At 43.0% G+C, this 21,100-nt stretch overlaps 1 protein-coding gene across 3 annotated transcripts in view; it reads left to right on the top strand.

The window, feature by feature from the left end:
• Positions 1 to 21,100, top strand: part of LOC111185030 (uncharacterized) — a 93,683-nt gene that overhangs the window by 14,511 nt on the left and 58,072 nt on the right. For 2 of the 3 annotated variants that reach the window (XM_089909052.1, XM_089909051.1), the window contains exons 3-4: positions 876 to 2,607; positions 4,254 to 4,345. In XM_089909052.1, the coding sequence (XP_089765178.1) occupies positions 2,597 to 2,607; positions 4,254 to 4,345 (103 nt within the window). In that variant the 5' untranslated portion in view covers positions 876 to 2,596. The remainder of the gene's footprint in view (positions 1 to 875; positions 2,608 to 4,253; positions 4,346 to 21,100) is intronic. The other variant, XM_089909053.1, reaches the window with a different exon arrangement.

The raw sequence follows: 21,100 nt of genomic DNA, 5'->3' as shown, positions 1-21,100 counted from the left end.
GTGAGAAACAAGAAGTACCTGTAGGAATGTAATGGCATGAGAGAGCATTTTTCTCTTTTCTAGTTGTGAAATCTTAGAGCTTGTTTGAATGATGATGGGGAAGAGGGAGGGAGAGGTTGAAGAGGTGAATGAATGGGTCATAACTGATAAAACAAAGACTCAGGAAGCAGGGAGGGATGGATCTAGAAGAGCACAGGCATTGCACAAGTAATTAGCCTTGGATAACAATAGGAACAGTCTAAGCTTGGGAAAGAGCAAGGAGCAGAGGAGATGGGGTAGATATAGGTAAGTGATAACTGGAGGGGAAGAAATGTTGATGTTTATTTGCTTTCCTGGTGGATAACAAGGGTGGTGAATAATATATCAATGAAAGCATTTTGTACTTTCAAAATATTTGCATAAATATTTAATCCTCCCAAGAAGCCAAGGAGGTCTTCTGGTTGGTTCCAAATCTGGGTACACGCCACAGGTGCTATATTACCCTTGGCTCTGAATTGGTGTTCTCTCCTCCCACACAGCTAAGAACTCCCTCAGACTAATCTTTCCCCACACACTGGCCCAAGCTAACTCATAAGTATTTCTTACAGCTGCTGCCATTGAGGGAATCCAAACAGCAATGGGTTCTTTTCTACCTTACCTCTGTGCCACAAACTTGCCTGCCACCCAGTGGCAACCAGCACCAGCATGGCTCCTCCCGTGTTGGTGTTCTGGACTGTTGCACAAAAGGACCTTGACCAAGGTCCAGATCTATATTAGATGCATGGTGCTACCTCTTGGCTATAGCCAAGAAATATTCCCTGACTTAATGGGGGTCCAGTTTGAGATGATTTGGGTTGAGGACAGTTTGGCCAGTTATCCGCTTCAATTTCTTACAGTGACTCAGTATCCAAAGGACCTGAGGCAGTGGTCATGCTCCATCAGTCTCTCAGATCCCAGGCTGTTGTTTGTCCCACAGTCTTTCTCCCGGACCTTTCCATTCTCAGGTAACACCATTACAACCATCTCTTGGAATCCCCTAGTTATTAGTTCATGATGGGAAGGAGGGGAGAAGAGCAAGGTTAAAGTTGCAAAAAATGTGAAAGGCAGAGAATTGCATTGGATGAAAAAAAAGCAACCCTGGGCTTCCTTGGTGGCGCAGTGGTTGAGAGTCCGCCTGCCGATGCAGGGGACACGGGTTCGTGCCCCGGTCTGGGAAGATCCCACATGCCGCGGAGCGGCTGGGCCCGTGAGCCATGGCCGCTGAGCCTGCGCGTCCGGAGCCTGTGCTCCGCAACGGGAGAGGTCACGGCAGTGAGAGGCCTGCGTAACGCAAAAAAAAAAAAAGCAACCCTGTGACTATTAAGTTAGGTGACATCTTTCTGCTTTCGTGCCAGTTGTTTTGAAGGCTACTCTGAAAGAGAAATTTGGAAAATGATTTGGGCAATAATGGCACCATTTGACTAAAAAGATGCTTTCAAGACCAACATTTATTTGGGTATATAGACATATATTTGGGTTGCACATTCTAATGGATTTGTTAAAAAGTTTCATTATTTTATTTTTTTTAGTTTTTTTATTTTTTTGCGGTACGCGGGCCTGTCACTGTCGCGGCCCCTCCCGTTGCAGAGCACAGGCTCTGGATGCGCAGGCTTAGCGGCCATGGCTCACGGGCACAGCCGCTCTGCGGCATGTGAGATCTTCCTGGACCGGGGCACGAACCCGTGTCCCCTGCATCAGCAGGCGGGCTCTCAACCACTGCGCCACCAGGGAAACCCAAACTTTCATTATTTTATTGTCATAGTTTATAAGTCTATCAAGCAGGGCTCTGACAGTTAAAATGAAGCTCTTCCAGCTGAGATAGAAAGATTTCTTTTTTTTAATGTGGATTCAGTATCCAACTTTGTGCCAAGTATCTTTAAAACTTTCCAGTCCAGAAGAAGATTGAGGCTTTTTGACATTGTGAATCAACAGTGCAGTTAAAGGTCATAGGTTTTAAAAATCTGACACTGTTTAGCTTTGACTTGTACCTTCAAGAGGCAGATCTTTTTGACCCCAGAGTGAAGGTGAGCCTGCTAATGCTGATAGCAGCTCCAGAAAGCAAAATCACTTTGTTCTGAAGGCAGGTGTTTTCCTGGGTGCTGTGATTCAATGTAAACCAAACAGACTCGCCATGCACTGGGCAAGAAATAAAACACAAGCTGGGACATTACGTCTGCCCAGGGAAACTGTCCTGGTGACTCAGGACAATTAATACAGTAGATCGTCCTGGCCTCTCCCTATCACCTCCTACCCTCTCTTTCACTTTCCATCCATTTCACCAGCCAATCCAGCGGGCGTTTTGTACTTGTTCCAGGCACCATGTTAAATGCACTGGACACAGACTTGGGCTCCCCCAGTCTTGACCCTTGGCGCGGTCCAGGCATGCTGGACATACTCCCTGTGGCCCTCTTATTCTTGGCTGTTTCAGGAACCACCTCTCAGTACCTCCACTGGACAAGGCCAGTCTCTCTGGAGAACAGCCAGTAACTATGATAGTCTGTAACTCCTGAGGGGACCATGGGGCCATATGCAGCAGGTGGGCTGTAGCAGGAAGTGAACAAAACACATTTCTCCAAAAATGCTGAGATCGTAAGTTGCTTTCTTTTTTTAAACTAGATGTCTCCCCAAAGAGGCCCTTTTGAATACTATCCTACTGCTGGAGAAGTGCCTTTGTACCCTGACTTTTGCAGTAAAATCCCACTTAGGCTCATTTTACATTTACTAAGCTCCCAGTGTACACAAGTCATTGCAAGTATATCTACTCTGATTCTCTCCTTTCCCTGAAAACCCTCCCCAGCTCCAGGGCGGAACCAATGCCACCCAGGCCCCATCTGCTGGGTGTCAACAGCTCTTTCCTCTCATGAAAACTATACATGACCACAGGTTTGGGGTTTTTTCTTCATTTTGGAAGAAAAAAAAAACATGCAGGGTAAGGACACAGTTATGTTGTCAGAGTAATTTTTTGGCTTTTGGCTAACTCGGTCTCATGGAGGGAGAGAGGAGAAGCCTTGGTAAAAAAATTAGCTCAGTTTTTCCTTTTTGTAAACACAATCTGAAAAAAATGTAAACCAGCTGAGTCGGCAGAGCATTTGCCTGCCCCAAATGAAGGCATTTATGGTATCAAAGAAAGTTTACTTAAAGACATTTCAACTTGGGTTTCCTGTGAATGAGTTGGGAAGCAAGTGAATAGATAAGACCTGAATGGAACTGGACTTTCTTCATTCACACAGTCCCCTAGAAACCAGTGCCCTTTATGGAAAACAGGGAGGTTTTGTTTGGAGGATAGGTCTGGGGCATTGGAAGAAACCTCACACCAGAACACACTTTGATGTGCCCTGGATTGAAATTCTGTTTTCCCGGCCTTCAGCCTTGGGGTGGATATTAAGACTGGGGTAACACTTCAGAGAAGGTTCTTGGATAGCAAGGTTTTCTCCTCCAAAATTATGATGCTAATAATCCAAAGTATACAGCCATGGTGGCTCAGGCAGCCAGCCCTACCTTAACAACACAGGGTTAGCGGAACCATATTTTTATTCAAAGCGTCATGAATCAAGGCTCTTGGTTAAGGTGTTATATTCTATGGCTATTTCCTCTACAGAATATAGACTGAGTAAAGCACAAACTTTCCTACTCATGATATGTGGTCCAAAATATGTTTAAAAGACTAAAGCTCATTAAGTTGTTTGGACTCACACATCAATTACATTTATATCTAACAGATGTAATATCCTTACTTTTTTCCATCTAAGTCAATCACACACACGCATTTGGCACCTTCAAGGAAGGCAGTGTTTCAAGCTGGCATACGGAAGCCTTAGATGGGGTCCTGGCCATTGGGAAACTTCATTAAGGAGACAGAACTGTGTGAAAAGTACTGATGTCTGCAACTTACTTGAAAATGCATTTTTAAAAGCAGATGAATTGATGGGTAGATAAGAGATTTAAAAAGTACGTGGTAACTCATTTATAGCAAAATGCTAATTATAGAATCTAGGTGATAAGTATATGGATGTTCAGTGTATAGTTTTCAACTTTTCTGTACGTTTGAAATTTTTTGTAATAAGACATTGGGGAGAAAAATCCATGTAGCTCTGACCATTGAAGAGAGCAAATGGCTTTCAGCTCTCACAGACTGGAAAGACCACAGAATATAATGATGTAGGTTACTGAGTCCTCGCTGTTCACTAAGCACTTTATGTGTACTATCTCATCTGCTCTCACAACCACCTATGAAGTACCTCACTTTATAGATGGGACACGCAACCTGGAAAAAATGGCACAGAAAGGTCCGGAAAGCATGAAATGTTTGCGCAGAGTCACACAGCTGGTAAGTGTCGGGTTCAGGATTTGAACACAGGTCTGACTGACTCCAGAACTCAAAGCCATGACTAATGTACCACACTTGGGCCCCAGATGTGGATGCCTGACATGGCGCCTTGTGTTGGGAGGAAAGCACTTGATGTTTGGGGGAAAGTGGGAGGGATGCCCTCATGCTAGGCCTGCCTTCCCCTCTAATGGGTTTCAAATGGTTTGGTTCTATAATTGTTAATAGATACCCAGACCGCCACCTGGGAGTGTTATCCTGGTTTCATCTCTTTTTTCTTTCTCAATTTGAACAAGAAGTTTACTTCAACAACAAGCTGCTTGACTTGAAAGAAAAACTATATAGAATGCATTCCTTTTAGAGCAACTATCCCCGCTTCAAGACAGATTGTCCTATGTGTAACAGCTACATACAAAAATGTTATCAAATTGCCCGTGGTTTTACAATGATAAATGAAAAACACTAAAGGTCTACAATAGAACAAACTATGCAAGGATTTTTTATGTTGTTGTTTTTTGTTAAACAGTGAGAGAGCAAAACAACTTACTGGAATGTAAAGATAGGAGCTGAAGGAGCATGCAGCTAATGGAAAGGGAGAATTTCCATGGAATCAGGAAGTTTCCCCATCCCACCTCCACTTGAAATTGATCAAAATATCCTATTGGCTATTTCGATTTTTTTTTTTTTAATGCAGCATGTTTGTGCACATACACCATTCCTGGCTATACAATAAAGGAACAGGAACAGGAAAATAAAAGAATAGAGAAAACTGTTTTGTAGTCAGGATGTGGTGGAAACAGATTGTGGTTTTCTTTTTTTTAATTTTATTTATTTATTTATTTTTGGCTGCGTTGGGTCTTCGTTGCTCTGCACGGGCTTTCTCTAGTTGCAGTGAGCGGGGGCTACTTTTCCTTGCAGTGCACAGCCTTCTCATTGCAGTGGCTTCTAGCTACCGCACACAGGCTCAATAGTTGTGGCTCGCGGGCTCTAGAGCACAGGCTCAGTAGTTGTGGCGCACAGGCTTAGTTGCTCCGCGGCATGTGGGATCTCCCCGGACCAGGGCTCAAACCCGTGTCCCCTGCATTGGCAGGCGGATTCTTAACCACTGCGCCACCAGGGAAACCCCAGGTTGTGGTTTTCTAATAGTGAACGTACTCGTGGTCTGTAGGAACAGAGTTCTGGAGTAAGGTACCAGATTCCTTTTTGGCAGACACGGCTAGAACACATTAATTGTATCTTCATCCTCCATTTCCACTTGTGCAGGTGTGTCTGTTTCATTGATTGGCTGCCCCTGAAATCAGAATCTGGTCTGCCTCACTGACAAACCCTGTTGTTTACAACAGGCTTCCATTAGGTGGTATAAAAATGCCTCTTAATCTTAAACTGCACCACAGAACCAGCCACCTTCAAGTTAATGTCATCTTCTTTCTCAGTCTTAACTCCTTCCTTGGGCTCTTTGTCGACCTTGGTGAGTGCTGGGGTCTCCTCAGCTCTGCATCACAAGAAGGGTACCAGATCCACACTGAATGAACATCATCTCATCTTGCCTCTTAGTGTCCCTGTGGAATTGCTTCCAGCTATTTGTTGAATAGATGAAATATGACAACACTCCCTAAATCAGGCCCTTGATGTAGTTTTCAGCTGCCTGGGCGTCCTCCCAGAGTTTGTAAAAAGAAGAAGAAAATCATTGAAAAACCAAATACTCTAGGTCCTCCTTTTTCACTTCAAAGACCCTGAATATCTCTTGACTGAGGTGCAGAGCCTTTCACATTGTCACGGGGGTCGAGGGTGGGGGGTGGGTGGAGGGGTGGAGGGGAGGGGCTTGGCCATCAGACCTGGGTGCTACTTCTTGGAAGGTCTGGAAATCCCAGTGCAGCCCCAGGGAGGCAGCCTGAGGGTGCTGACCCGGTCAAGAGCACCAAGGCAAGGGTGCTCGGGTCACACAACAGCACAATTGCCCTTTGCCGGCCCACGTGAGGCTGTCTGTTCAGGCCTCAGATTCAGCTTGTTTGGGGTTTCTGTTGTTTTCCCCTTCCTTCCACCTTTTAAATGGAAGAGAGGAGGCTGCTTCCCACAACTAGGGAAAAAGAATTAAAGCCCAACTGGATAGCTTTCCCACCCGCATGCCAATAGCTCTCTAAACCCACCACCGCCCTAGAATAGATAGCAGGAGAAAGGATTTTAAAAACCAAAGACAGGGAGCAGGGAAGGAATTTCTCAGGGCTGGGCCTCTGGGTCTTCTCTGAGTTGGCCCTCAAGATAACTCAGAGGTCAGGCTGTCAGAGGAGCATTTGCTTGTATTTCATGCCCTCCAGGGACTCTGAGCCTAGGGGTTCTAGCCGGAATCACTGTTCTGATTTCTCGGGGATGTGTTTAGGCTTCACTAGACCACTCAGTTCCAGGACAATGCGTGTGAGGGGTTGTGCATGGGGGTGCTGAACACCAGCCTCCCTCATTCTGGACTGAGAATCTCTGTCAGCATCTTGCCACCACTTTCCATGGAAGGCTCAGATCTGAGCCTGGTCCTTCAGGCCTTTAAGTCGAACTATTGTGGGGTCAGATGGTAAAAGCTTTAGAAATGTTCAAAGGAATCTTAGAGATCATCTTATCTAACCCTCTCTCTTTTTTTTAATCGTGGTAAAATATACATGACATAAAAGTTATCATTTTGACCATTTTTAAGTGCACAATTTGGTCACATTAAGTACATTCAAAATGTTGTGCAATCATCACCATTACTCATTTACAGAATTTGTTCATCATCCCAAACTGAGACTCTGTACCCATTAAACAATACAACCTTTTTTTTTTTTTTTTTTTTTTTTTTTTTTTTTTTTTTGCGGTACACGGACCTCTCACTGCTGTGGTCTCTCCCGTTGCGGAGCACAGGCTCCGGATGCGCAGGCTCAGTGGCCATGGCTCACGGGCCCAGCCGCTCCGCGGCATGTGGGATCTTCCCGGACCGGGGCACGAACCCGTGTCCCCTGCATCGGCAGGCGGACTGTCAACCACTGTGCCACCAGGGAAGCCCTTTTTTTTTTTAAACAATGAAGAAATCAAAAAGGAGAAGGGCTGGCCCAATGTCATGCAGGTAGGACAACGGTTTACAATCTTGGAATCAAGGGCTCTGACACATCACCTGATTTCTTAAAATAGGATTTTACACACACACACACATCTATATTCACCAAGTACTCAATTCCTTGTTCTGGAAGCCACACTTTCAGAAGAATGTTGGCAAATAAGTGGGTGTCCAAAAACAGCAGACGGGATGATGGCAAGGGACCTGGGAACCCTGTCCCTTAGAGATAGAAGGAGTTTGTGATGGGGAATTCAGGACAATAATGGGTGTTGTCTTCTAAAGGTTTAAAATACAGTGTGGAAAAGAGATTGAACTCACCTGGCTTCAAAGGGCAGGACCAGATGGAGGAATGCACATGGCAGCAAGGTCATTTTTATTAGAAATGTCAAAGATCTCTTCAATAACTCAGCTAAAGCAGCAGGCAGTGAGCTACTGGAGCTGGGGAGCAGAGGCTGGGTGACCACCTGTGCTGACATATTGGGGAAGGAATTTATGCAGCTGAGAAAGTGTCCCTTCCCCTCCCTTCCATGAGTCACGTCATGAAAGACTAGGAAGATGATGTCTGAGACCGAGAACCCGCCTACTTAATCTAGCACGGTTCATGTTCTCCTGGGGCCAGAGTCCTGAAACAAAGGGCTCTGGAAGCATTTGATGAGAAGGTGTTCATGGTTTTAGCTGATGACGCACTTGGGCAGTGCATGGAATGGTTGGGCTATATACTCTCCAAACTGTAGGTTGTGACCTGTCATGAAATCAATATACTCAGCAATTTTTTAAAAAATGAAATAAAATTGAATAGAATATATCAGAGTGCAATACGATGGTAGGGGTAAATATTAGTCATTTTTCAAGAAATATTTTTGGTTATATTGTGTGTGTGTGTGTGTGTACTACTTCAATGTAAAATGTATGTTTTACCATGGGTTTAATTTTCTTTAAAAGTTTCAAAGCCGCTACTTAACACAAAGCATGGAACAGACATGTCTGGAGTCTTAGAAATGGCTCACAAGTTGCTAGAAAGGTCACAAGCCAGAGGAGAGAGGTGACGGTCCCCACCAGGCAGCTCTGTTTGCTTTCTTGGCTCAGTACACTGTGACGTTCGTGTCTGTGTCCCCAAGGTTGGTCCCATAGGGTAAGCAAGTTGCTTGGCTGAGAGCAGTCAAAAACCTCTGCACACCTGAGGAGCAGACAGAAGGGCAGGTCTGACTTTTTGTTAAAGTCTTCCCATCACGCTGAGGGACTGCGGTGAAAATGAATTTTGCTCATCAGAGAGTAATGAGAAACAAACCCTGGAGACAGAAAACTAAGGGAACATGCAATCCTTCCCTACCTATCCCCACACCTGTGTGCAATTACTTTACTCTACCTCAAATCAGGAATTTCAGTCTCCCTGGGACAGGACTATGTGCACATATGCTGGGGACTGTAATTAAAAGGGAAGTGCTAAGAAGTTCTAGAGAGGGTTTTGAATGGATAGGCACATTATGGAGTGCAACTTTTTGGACCACACTGTGCAAGAGGATGTCTATAGTAAGACCAGGAGACAGTTATACATATATAATTATATATATACACACACGGTGTTTTGCAAACTAAGGGATGCTGCTGCCAGTTTTCTGCTGAATCCTTTCTATAATGCAGGCATGTATAACAGATCTGTTTTTGTTTGTCCAACATCCCTTCCCAATTCTGACATCAGTATCCACCTTCCTCCACTTCCTCCATACGGTTGTTCCTGTCCTGCTACCCATTCCATGTGGTTCTCGTGGGACTGCGAGTCACAGTGTATTGCCCCATCCCCCTGGCTTCAGGGATTGGTCCATGGAAAAGGCAACATACACCAAGCTGGGCCAATCAGGGATTTTCCTTATACATTATATTAAAATAGTAGGCAAGAACTCAATTTTTCCTATGGGGCTGCTAAGCTTGGAAGCTGTAAGTTCGAACTGTTTTTGGCCCCATTCGCCTCCAGCCACGTTGAGGAAGACTACTGACAGAGTAAGAGAACAAGAAATCTGATGACAGTCATGCTACTTTGGCCAGTTCTACTCCCTACCACCCCCCAGCCCACCCCACTCATATAAACGGACATATAGAGGGGTGTGTACGGTGGGGAGAGGTGTGTGTTTTTTGCTTAGGCTGGTAGGAGTTGGGTTTTGTAATTTACACCTGAGAGAGTTGCTTCAGCATGCATATAATGGATTGGGTTCAGGATTTAGAGTGAAGACCTGTGTTGGAAGTGTAGAGCCGATTCTTCTTAACTGTGTTCAAGATATATAACTTGTCCAAACCTTGGTCTCTTCATCTGTACAAGGTATTTGCGAGGCTTAAGTGAGCTGATAGTGTGAAATTGCTTTGTATGATGATAAAACATTGTCTGAATGTTAATTACTAATCCAAGCACCTTTCTCCTACAAAAAAAGGGGAGGTGGGGGGTCTCCCTCGTGACCCTCCCAACCAATCCACTCTACCCAAAGGAACCACTGCACTGACGTCTTTCATTAGAGATAGTCAGAAAACCTGGATTTGAATCCCAACGTTGCTAATTATCAACAGTAAGACTTTAGACAAACTAACTTCTTTGAGCTGTTGTATTATCAGTAAAATGGAGTTAATTTAAAAAAAGAAAAAAGCCTTGGAGGGTCATTGCAAAGTATACTAGGCTTTCTAATATAAGCTTTCTAACAAAGATCCTTACAATGTGGTGAGCTAAGGAATAAGTGGTTTATTTCTCTTCTGTGAAACCATCCAGGACAGGTGCTTGGGTTGGTGGGTGGCTTAGGCACCAGGTCTGATAGGAACTCATGGGTTTTAAGACCATTACGTTTTACACCAACTTAGCCAGCAGGAAAGGGGGAAAGAGCATGGAGGAGACAGCTCCAGTTGAGTGTGGCACGCTCTTGCTTAGAGGATCCACCGGTGAAGGTGTAGACATGTGACCACACTTGGCTCAAGGGAGGCTAGGAAATGTAGTCCCAGGCTGAACAGCCATGTTCCGGCTACAACTCTTGCCAGCGATGAGGGAAGAACAGATTTCAGTGGAGAGACACTGCACAAGGTGTAAAAGAGATAGTGCATTTAAGGTGCTTAGAATATTCCCTAACACAGGGTAGTTCTCAAATATTAGCTGTTGCAGTATTGTCAATTCTCTCATGCAATAGGAATTAAGAAAGAAAGCTTTTGCTCAAATTAGGCTACACAATGACTCTTTCTAGGAAAAATGTTTCTGATCTCTTTATATTCTGCCAGGTTCCCTTGGCAGCTCTCAGCACATCACTCGCCCCTTTTCTCTAACGGCCTCCGTTCCTCTGGCCCGAAGAGCTTCAAAAATACTCCCTAGTGACAATCTTGAAAGACAAGCCATAGAGAAAGTCTGCTGGAATGCCCCTTTTACTTATGGGATGAGCTCAGAAGAGAAGACAATTAATGATAAATGGGTGTTAGACTTGTTACATTTGCCACCCAGTTTTGGCCGAATTATGAATTCATGCAAACCATGTATGTAGACTCTGGCGATCTCTCTGGTTAACTCTGACACTGACTACCTCCTCTTCTGCTGACAGACTCCTGGGGGAGACGGGGTGTGGTGGGCCCCTGGCTGTAAGAGGATGGCTAAGATTGATGGTACGCCTTCTGACGCCATAAATAAAGCAGGCCTCAGTTCCTTTAGCCATGGAAATTTGTACTAGGAAACTAATGAAGTCTTTAATTATAAAGTCCTAGCTGTTTAGTCTTCCAAGGATACAGGGTACTCTGGCAGAGGCCATAAGCAGGGGGTGGGCTGTGCTGTGTAGCTGGATGTGTGAGAGACCACCCACAAGGCCAGGATGGCAGGAAGGCCAGAACAGGGCTTGTTCATGAGCTCAGCAGATGGGCTGCCAAGGAAACAAAATTCCCCACCGCTCTTTTCCCTGCCCTGACCCCACTCTCTGGACCGCCCAGATCCGGGAGGAATTGGACCTCGCTGAGGACAGCCCACTTGCGCTTAGCTCATCCACAAACGTCACCTGGTTCCTTAACAACCTTGAGCATCTCCATGAGTAATTAATGTGCAGTTTCACCCATCAGCTGTGAGTAGGACCTGACGTCTTCCACCCTGCTTGTTATAGTTTCCAGCTGTGATCAAGTACCGGCATGGCTTAGAAAAGAAAAAGAAGTAGGAATGATTTCTCCCCTACATAGACTATAAAGGAATATGGGGGAACCAGGAAGCGCTTCTTTGGTCAATCACTCTTATAAAAGTGCCTGCAGGGTAGAGGTGTCTGGTTGGGGTTGGGTAGGGGAGGTGGAGTGGTAGGATGGACTGCCCGAGGCCGTGTCCACACATGCAGTGTGAAGTGGAAGCCATTCTCCTGATCATTTGGGCTAAAATTCTTTCACTGAAAGATCCAGAAGATTGAAGCCAGGTTGTTTATCTTTATTTATTTCTAGCCTGACTGTCTCAGAAAATTCCCTCAGTTTTCTGTTTCACTTCACTTGTCCAGCCAACCTACAGGGAACTCAGTTAATTGCCTTGTTCCCGACAAGGTTCAAGTCCCAAGTCCAAGAGGCTGCTTCTAGAGGCAGCCACGGTGTTTATGTCACTGCAGTGTCACCTTCCTTATCACCGAGGGGAAATGGTGCCAACTTGGGGTAGGGACCACGAGAATGCCATGTTGTCTGAACACTAAGAGCCAGATGGACCCCACCGTGGATTTCCAAGGGAAGGACCGAAAGACAGAGGAAGCCTATACTAGAAGCATCCAAAGCCCCTTCGGGTGGTATCCATAACAACTGGAGGAAACAGTGGTAACAGGCAGCCTGACTTCAGGCTGTAGAGACCGCCCAGGGTGAGTCAGAGCTAATAAAAGTGCTCTGTAATGTCTCTGCACAAACTGTTGAGATGCTTGCAAGCCTCAGAGCATTTTCACTTTGACCTGGAGCCCCAGAATCCATTCAGCTGGTGATTAATTGCAGGAAAGATCCTGGGGAATAGATCAGGAACAGAAAATTGTTTGGATCAGTGTGATCATTAAAATTTGCTCAAGGGCTTCCCTGGTGGTGCAGTGGTTGAGAGTCTGCCTGCCGATGCAGGGGACACGGGTTCGTGTCCCGGTCCGGGAGGATCCCACATGCCGCGGAGCGGCTGGGCCCGTGATCCATGGCCGCTGAGCCTGCGCGTCCAGAGCCTGTGCTCCGCAATGGGAGAGGCCACAACAGTGAGAGGCCCGCGTACCCCCCCCCAAAAAAAATTTGATCAAAAGCTGGGCTTGGCTTACATTTGGTTGGCGTTTTCCGAAAGCAAGTTCTAAAAAGCATCTCCCAGTCTCCTCCACCGTGAACTCTCCTTGAATTCCCAAGTAATATCTTGAGGCAACACTGCATAATGGGTCAGAAAGTAGTGGAGCAAAGCCGATGAGTGCATTGGGATCTTTTTAGGTGGTAATGTGGAAGGCAAAGCAACAGAAATAGTTTCAGCCTTAAGACAGCTGGTAAAAATCAGAAGTCTTAGTAACAATGAGGATGGTTGACGTTTTTCTCTGTATTAAGAAGAAATAGTATACAAGCAATGTGAAATTTATATCCTGGCTAAGTCTTTAGTTAGTAAGTCTGAAGTTTGGACTTATAACATTTTCCCATAGTTACAAGGCCAAAGATCCCTATGTTGTAGACATCACCACAGATGACCGTTACTCCAAAATCATCCCATCCATCCACCCAGGCTGCACTGAGGACCACTTCTCCTGGGGCCCTTGTAGCACCTGAATCCACCCAATTTCACCTTATTACACTGTTTGGTTGCCTTTTTATATCTGTGTCCCCTAATAGACTCTAAGTTCATTTTGAGAAAACTCTCTGGCTTTAGCCCATTGCTGGATCCTCAGTAAGTGTTCCGTAAATATCTGTTTAACTAATGAAAAAAATGAGCCGTTGTTAAGTTTTCAGCTCATCCATAGAAATCTATACATTTCAACAGGAGAAAAATAAAACCCTAACTCTGGTTTTTTATAGATGATGTCTGTTGTTCCCTTCTCCCATCCTGATATGAGTATACCCCATGTGGGACCATTCCTCATAAAGCTATAGATTCCCATTGCTCCTGTTGGAAAATGCATTTTGGCTTCGAGCCAGGATCTCAGGACTCCCAAAACGTGTTTATCCTGCTTCAGTGTTTTTAATGAAGACAGTTGCTTTCTGGCTCCCCACCTGCTCTTTTCTTTTCTTTATACACCACCCCCTGCACTTAGTGCATAAAGAGGATGTCTCCTAGGTTGTCACAGCAAAAAGAATGCCACCTACTCACATTCATAAGCACATACTTGTATCCTGGGGAACATTCCTTAAGTGATGTATTTGTATCCTGGTAACTGCCTCTTCTTCCTCCTTCCCTTCCCCTCCTTTCCTTTCCCTTCCCTTCCCTTCCCTTTTCCTTTACATTTTCTTTCCCTTTTCCCTTCTTCCTCTCTCCCTCCCTCCTTCTCCCCCACCTTCCTTTCTTCCTTTCTTCCTCCCTCCCTCCCTCCCTCTCTCTCTCTCTTTCTTTCTTTCCTTTTTTTCTTCCTTTCTTTCTTTCTTCTTTTGAAAGGAAGGAAAATAGGAAGACAGTTTTGAACTTTTACTTTCTCCTGTCGCAAAATCATTAAGAATGGTCAACTCCCAGTCTCTTCTCTCTTTGCATTCTCACATTTAGCCAAAAAGAAACAGGTATTCCCATCCGCTTTGAGAGCACCTACTTCATTTCATTTTTATTCTTTAACACTACTTCATTTGTGCATTCCTTAGCTTTGCTCTTACCATCTTGCAATATGCAAACACATCTCTTTCCATCTTGAGTTGCCATTAACTCAGGGAAGATTTTGCCCTGGCAGTCTGGATTGTGGAGATTTGTAACTACTCAACTGGTAGGTGACGTTGGCGGTTGGGGTGAGGTTTGGAGATGGCAAAGGTATGAGAAAGTCAGTTGGGTAAGTAACAGGTAAAGACTAACCTGCTTTGAAGGCAACATCTATCCCATTCATATTTTGTAAAAAATATTTACATAGCCAAAATAATATACGTAGTGAATATTAATTTAAACAAAATATGCTATAACTATTTGGGAAGATGGGGAAAGAGAGAAAGGATATATTGGGGGTGGGGTAGGGGAGCATCAGAAAATTTTAAAGAGTTAAATTTAGCTCTTCCATAATAGAAAATCAATAGACAATATCCAACAGTTTAAAATCAAGAAATTTCCCCATACTTTAATATATAACATTTTCATTCATTTCATGTAGTCCCAAATATTTTCTAATTTTCATTGTGATTTCTTCTTGGTCACAGGGATTATTTAGAGGAACATTTCTAAATTTCCATATATATGGATGTTTTCTAGTATATTTTTGTTACTGATTTCTTTTCAACTGCAATATGGTCAGAGAGCATATGCTATATGACTTCAATCCTTAAAAATTTGAGACTTGCTTTATGACAAGTATATGATCAACTTCTCCATATATGCCGTAAAAGAATATATACCCTGCAGCTGTTGAATACTCCATGTTGTCTATTAGATTATTTCTTAGTCATGTTGCTGAAGGTTCTGTGTTCTTACTGATTTTTGTCTGCTTGTTCAACAGTTACGAAGTATGTTTTTAAAACTCCCAGTAAAATAATATTTTTAACTATTCCTATTTAGTTCTGTCAATTTTTGCTTTATATTTAAGCCATATTTTTTAGGTGAATACAAATTTACAATTGTCATATCTTCCTAACAAAATGTACATTTTATCATTATTGTGTCCCTCTTTATAGATATAGTTTACTGTATCTGATATTAATAAAGTTATACCCACTTCCTTTTCATTGGTATTTACATATATTTCTTAATCTATCTTTTTACTTTCAACATTTCTGTATTTATATAGATATAGATAATTCTTATAAGCATAGTTTTTTAAAATATGAGTTCAAAGATATTTTTTGTTGTTGTTTGTTTGTTTTTTTGCGGTACGCGGGCCTCTCACTGTTGTGGCCTCTCCCGTTGCGGAGCACAGGCTCCGGACGCACAGGCTCAGCGGCCATGGCTCACAGGCCCAGCCGCTCCGCGGCACGTGGGATCCTCCCGGACCAGGGCACAAACCCGTGTCCCCTGCATCGGCAGGCAGGCTCCCAACCAGTGCGCCACCAGGGAAGCCCAGTTCAAAGATATTTTACCATTAATTGTCACATTGCATTATATGCAATTACTGCGACATTGGGGTTTGTAAACTTATTAAGTAACTTACTGTTATTCTTATTTGGTCTACTTTCTTTTTTTTTTCCTCTCCTTTCTTCTTATTTTGAATTTTTTCCCAGTTTCATTGAGAAATAATTGACATACAGCACTGTGTAAGTTTAAGGTGTACAGCATGGTGCTTTGTTTTACATATTTTGTGAAATGATTACAATAGGTTTTGTTAACATCCATCATCTCATACAGATACAATAAAAGGAAAGAAAAAAAGTTTCTCCCTGTGATGAGAACTCTTAGGATTTTGTCTCTTAACAACTTTCCTATATATGATACAGCAGTGTTAACTGTAGTTATGTTGTCATTACATCCCTAGTTCTTATGTATCTTATAACTGAAAGTTTATACCTTTTCACTACCTTCCTCCAATTCCTCCCTCCTCCCACCCAACCACAAATTTGATCTCTTTTTCTATGGGTTTGGGGTTTTATTTTTGTTTTTTAGATTCCATATATAAGTGAGATCATACAATATTTGTCTTTTTCTATCTGAATTATTTCAAGTAAAATGCCCTCAAGCTTCATCCATGTTGTCACAAATGGCAGCACCTTAAAGTTCCATTGTCTTTTGTTTTACATAATTTTACATTGCTTCTGTTAAACTCACTTGTCTGTCTCATTGTTCCTCCTTGAGTGTTGTCTGTATTGTAATCAGGACCAGTTTAAGATTTTTCTCTTTGTTTTTAGTTTTACAAGTTTTACTATAATGTAACTAGATGTGGTTTTCTCTTTCTTTTTAAAAAATCTGTTTGAGATTGATGAGATTTGTTGAATATATGGCATATTATCTGTTATCAACTTTGAAAAATTCACATTATTTCTTCAACTGGTACTTTTGCCTCATTCTCTCTCAACTTTGCGGTATCTTCTTACTGTATCTTTTTGTTTTATCATTGCCTGTATGTTGTCCATTAGTTTATCTCTTCACAGTTCATTCTGAATTAGTTGCTCTGACCTATCTGCCATTTCACCAATTCTCTCTTCATCTGTCTTAAAGTCTTTGTTCAATCCATCTACTGAGTTCTTAATTTCAGTTGTTATCTTTTTCAGTTCTAAGATTTCCGCTTGGTTCTTTCCTATAGTTTCCAGTTCTCGTCAAAAATTCCCAGTCTTTCCGTTTGTCTCTCTGAACATACTAAACAGTTAATATGAGACTTTTCCTGTTACTAATTACCATACCTGAAGCTCCTGTGGGTGTGTTTCTGTAGTTTGTTGTTTCTGATTTTGTTTGTTAGTTTGTTTCATGTTGTCTCATCATCTACTTGGTTATTCTTTATTGTGTGCCCGACGTTGTATTTGCAGCATTGCCTGTAGGATCAACTTTAGGTCTAGGGTGACATTTTCCTCCAGAGAAGAATACCACCAATTTGTGTTACCTCAATCCAAGCTCAGAGATGAGCTCTTTTGAAGTTGAGCTCCAATCCTTGTACGGCATTTCTAACTCCAGTTCACCCTTATTCCTAGAGTAATCTTTTTGGGGTCTCAATCTAGAATTCACCAGAGGTCCTCTTGGTGAGCACTAGTCCAATATGACTGTCAAAAGTGACCTTCAGGGCTTCCCTGGTGGCACAGTGGTTGAGAGTCTGCCTGCTGATGCAGGGGACATAGGTTCATGCCCTGATCCGGGAAGATCCCACATGCTGCGGAGTGGCTGGGCCCGTCAGCCATGGCCGCTGAGCCTGTGCGTCCGTAGCCTGTGCTCCGCAACGGGAGAGGCCACAACAGTGAGAGGCCCATGTACTGAAAAAAAAAAAAAAAGTGACCTTCAGCCTTTCAGCCAGCTCCTTCAGAGTGGCAAAAGTCCCCAGGGAAAACCATCTCCACATGCTGGGTCATTCCTCAGCCTCTCTCCTCTAGCCTGGGAATTCTTTGCTATCTTGATTCCTCTCAGATGCTTTCAAGCAGGCATTTAAGATATTTTGTCCCCCTCTTCTGATTTTCCTCAGTGGATGTGCTGGTTTAAGTTAGCCAGTCTATCATTACCAGAATCTCAGCAATTTTTTAAAAGTGAGTATGGAATCTACGTAATGACACCACATCATTACATCACTGAGGTTAAAAACGTATATCTGAGTTCCAGAGTGATGTATTCCATTTCTATACCAATATTAGAGCATAAAAATACTTTTTCTTATATTAGAATCTAGGAAGAAAACTGCCAAAATTACAGTCACAATTTGGGGATTTCCAATTTTTTTCTTATGGTATGAAGTAAACTGATATAAGATGTCTCTCTCTTCCCATTTTCAGTCTTCAACTCTAATTTTTAAACTTATTTTAGATATATTCTCACAGGGTAAAAATATATAAATGTAGAATTTCATAAATTTGGTTTGGCCTCTATTCTTTTAGGGAAAGTCTGAAAATGTTTTGGCTCTTGAAAAACTCAGACTTCAAATTTTTAAAAATTCTATATCTCTAAGATTTCTCCTCCTTCCCAAAGAGTATTTAGCTCCTTTCTCACTGGTGGCTATCTTGTGCCAGAATCCCAGGGAATCCTCACTTTAAAGGAACTAGCATCATGGTCATAAGACAGCAGTAAAAGTGGAATCTTAAAAATTTAAAACAGGCAACGGTATCTAAGGTCTGAGATGACCAGAGTCCAAGGAAATCATTGAAATTAACATGTGCTGGAGCCTCTGGAATTGAGGTTGAACAATTCCTGAGCTCAGTATCTTGTCAAAGCAGATTGAAGAATGGTTTTTGCTTGATATATTTTCCAATGAAATAATCTTATACACTATGCTTCCCCATAACTGCACCATTATAACTGGATTAGAGCATTTGGGATTTGCTTTTTAAAAAATCAAGCAGTTTATATGTAGATTGGAAGATTTGGACTTAAAAATTTGCCCAGTGCAATCTTGATACTCTCTTTACTGAGGTATGTAGATTAGAAGATCCTTTCAAGTAGATGGTGGTTCCCTTCCATCATAGTGGGTACCTCTAGTTAGGTGAGTGAGTGACTGACTGACTGTAACTTCCTGAATGAACTATTGTTGGAATTAGAGCATAACCATCCATGCTGGAAATGCTAGCTGGCCACACACCAAGATCAAGCAATCCCAGTCAAAGTTGCCTATTCATTTTATTCATAAAAAACATTTCTTGAGTACTTCCCATGTACCAGCACTGGGAATAGAGCAGTAAAAAGTCAGACTTGGTCCTTGCCTAATGGGACTTATGTTCTAATAGAGAAAATATGATAATAGTACTTAGCAGATAAGCTAGAGACTTGCAGATTGTGCTGTGTCATCAAAAAATAAGCAGGATGATGTGAGGCCACTTTACATAAGGGGTTAGGGGAGAGTCTAAGGAAATCAACCTTGGCTGGAGGCATGAGATTGAGCCAGCCATACAAAGATCTGGGGAGAAAGAGGTCCAGGCAGAGGGAACAGCCAGAAAGGTATAGTCAAGGCCCAGAAAGGAGGCCCCCCCCATTAGAATATAGAGAGAAGAGGGAAAAAAAGATTAGGAAGGTAGGCAGGAATCGGGTTTTTAGGAATTTAGAGACCTGTGTAAAGGTTATATGTGACTCTAATGGTGAGTGAATATTTTCTCAGTATGGAGTGATCCAATATCCTCCCCATAGGCCAAGGAAATTTATCAGGATTGATCTGTCATAAACTGCCTAGAGGTCTGTATTCTATGGGAAAAGCACCGAATCACTAAACCCAAAGTCAGGCCCCCTGGAGTTTTGGTCTCAGCTGTGCTCATAGTAATGGGATCATAATGATACCTGGCCAATCCACTTCATGAAGGTCTTAGCAAGTCTGGATGGACAAACTCATCTGAAAGCACTTGTCAACACGGAGAACTGCATGAATACACAGTGTTATTCTTTTGATTGCTGGCACAATCTATCACCTGGAATGATCCTTTCAAAGAAATTTCAGAGCAGCGACAAGCCATCTGGGTGTTACATCCTCGGTAAAGGAGAAAAGCCTGTGCCCACCTACAGGGCTGTAGGAAGGATTAAATGGAGTGGCCTGTGTGTATGTGGCACACCCAACACCCTCCCCAGAGGCTGTGGCCTCCGCCTCCTACCAACCTTGGTTCAGTGCTTTCTGTTCTATGTGTATATATACTATATCACCTCTAGTCACCACTTCAAAACATACCTGTCCTTCCCTGATGAGTAGTGATTTGAGCATATTTTCATAGACCATTTTTATGTCTCCTTTTGTAAAGTTTCTGTTCAAATATTTGCTTAGTTTTTTTTTACATTGGGTTGTTTAGCTTTTATTATTGATTTGTAAGATTTCTTTATTCTAATTTTTGCTTTATATATTCTTGATATGGAATTTTTGTTTTAATCCATGAAAAAAGGTAATAGACAAAAGCTTAGATGGGTACAAGACAAAAACAAAACAAAACAAAAAAGCTTACCTATCCTGTGACCCATGTTCTCATGATTCTTCTCCATAAGGTCAAGAAGGATTCATTTATGATATTCCTGCAAAATTATACCACTCAGATAAAATGCACTAGTTTCCAGAAGGCCTAAGCAATAACTTTGATTTGGGGAATATCAGGTACTGCAGAAGTCATCAGTAAGACAGAGAGAGAGAGAGAATTCTGGATTTTTCTGGACCCCCCAAATTACATGGAGTGCATAGCTGCTGATTCTGCCCATAGGTAGTGTTGGCTTTCCCCAGAATGTTAGACAAAATCAACACAACATTGATTGTCCATACATTTCCCCCCTCATTTGAGTTTTATTACCCAATTCCACACCAGATCACCCCAATTAATCTACTGCTCTAACACTCCCCACACCTAATCCAACATTTTCAGCAGTTTTCTCCTTCCTTCCTCACTAGAATACCAATAGCTAAGGTGACAATATATATCCCAGGATGATCATGGATTCTACCTGTTTTTCTGGCATAATTATCAATATATTGATCGCTCTTTCAAATGTGTGCTAGTTTGGAAAATAAAATACACGGTAACCTTAACCTGTAACTGAATGAATTTGAGCGAAGCCTGAAGGCAAATCTAGGGTGAGGAAAGAGAAAAAGCAGAGCTATAAGGCCAAGTTTAGAAGGTGCCAACCATTGTCTCTCCTGCATCCCCATTCCCCCACTCACTGGTCCTCAACCAGATTTGCTGGCATCATAGTGGGGATGAGACTGGTTCTCAGGAGAGGTGTCTGATGAGCAAACCGAAAGCAAGAGATTCACAGAGGGCTTCCCTGGTGGCTCAGTGGTTGAGAGTCCGCCTGCCGATGCAGGGGACCCCGGTTCGTGCCCCGGTCCGGGAAGATCCCACATGCTGCGGAGCGGCTGGGCCCGTGAGCCATGGCCGCTGAGCCTGCGCGTCCGGAGCCTGTGCTCCGCAACGGGAGAGGCCACAACAGTGAGGGGCCCGCGTACCGCCAAAAAAAAAAAGAGAAGAAAAAAGAGATTCACAGAAATTAGAGG

The sequence above is a fragment of the Delphinapterus leucas genome, chromosome 3 (genome assembly GCF_059928025.1).
Source record: "Delphinapterus leucas isolate spDelLeu-1000000601 "Yukka" chromosome 3, BTC_Dleu_Yukka2, whole genome shotgun sequence".
NCBI classification, from domain to species: domain Eukaryota; kingdom Metazoa; phylum Chordata; class Mammalia; order Artiodactyla; family Monodontidae; genus Delphinapterus; species Delphinapterus leucas.
This window is presented reverse-complemented; position numbering and strand designations above follow the sequence as displayed.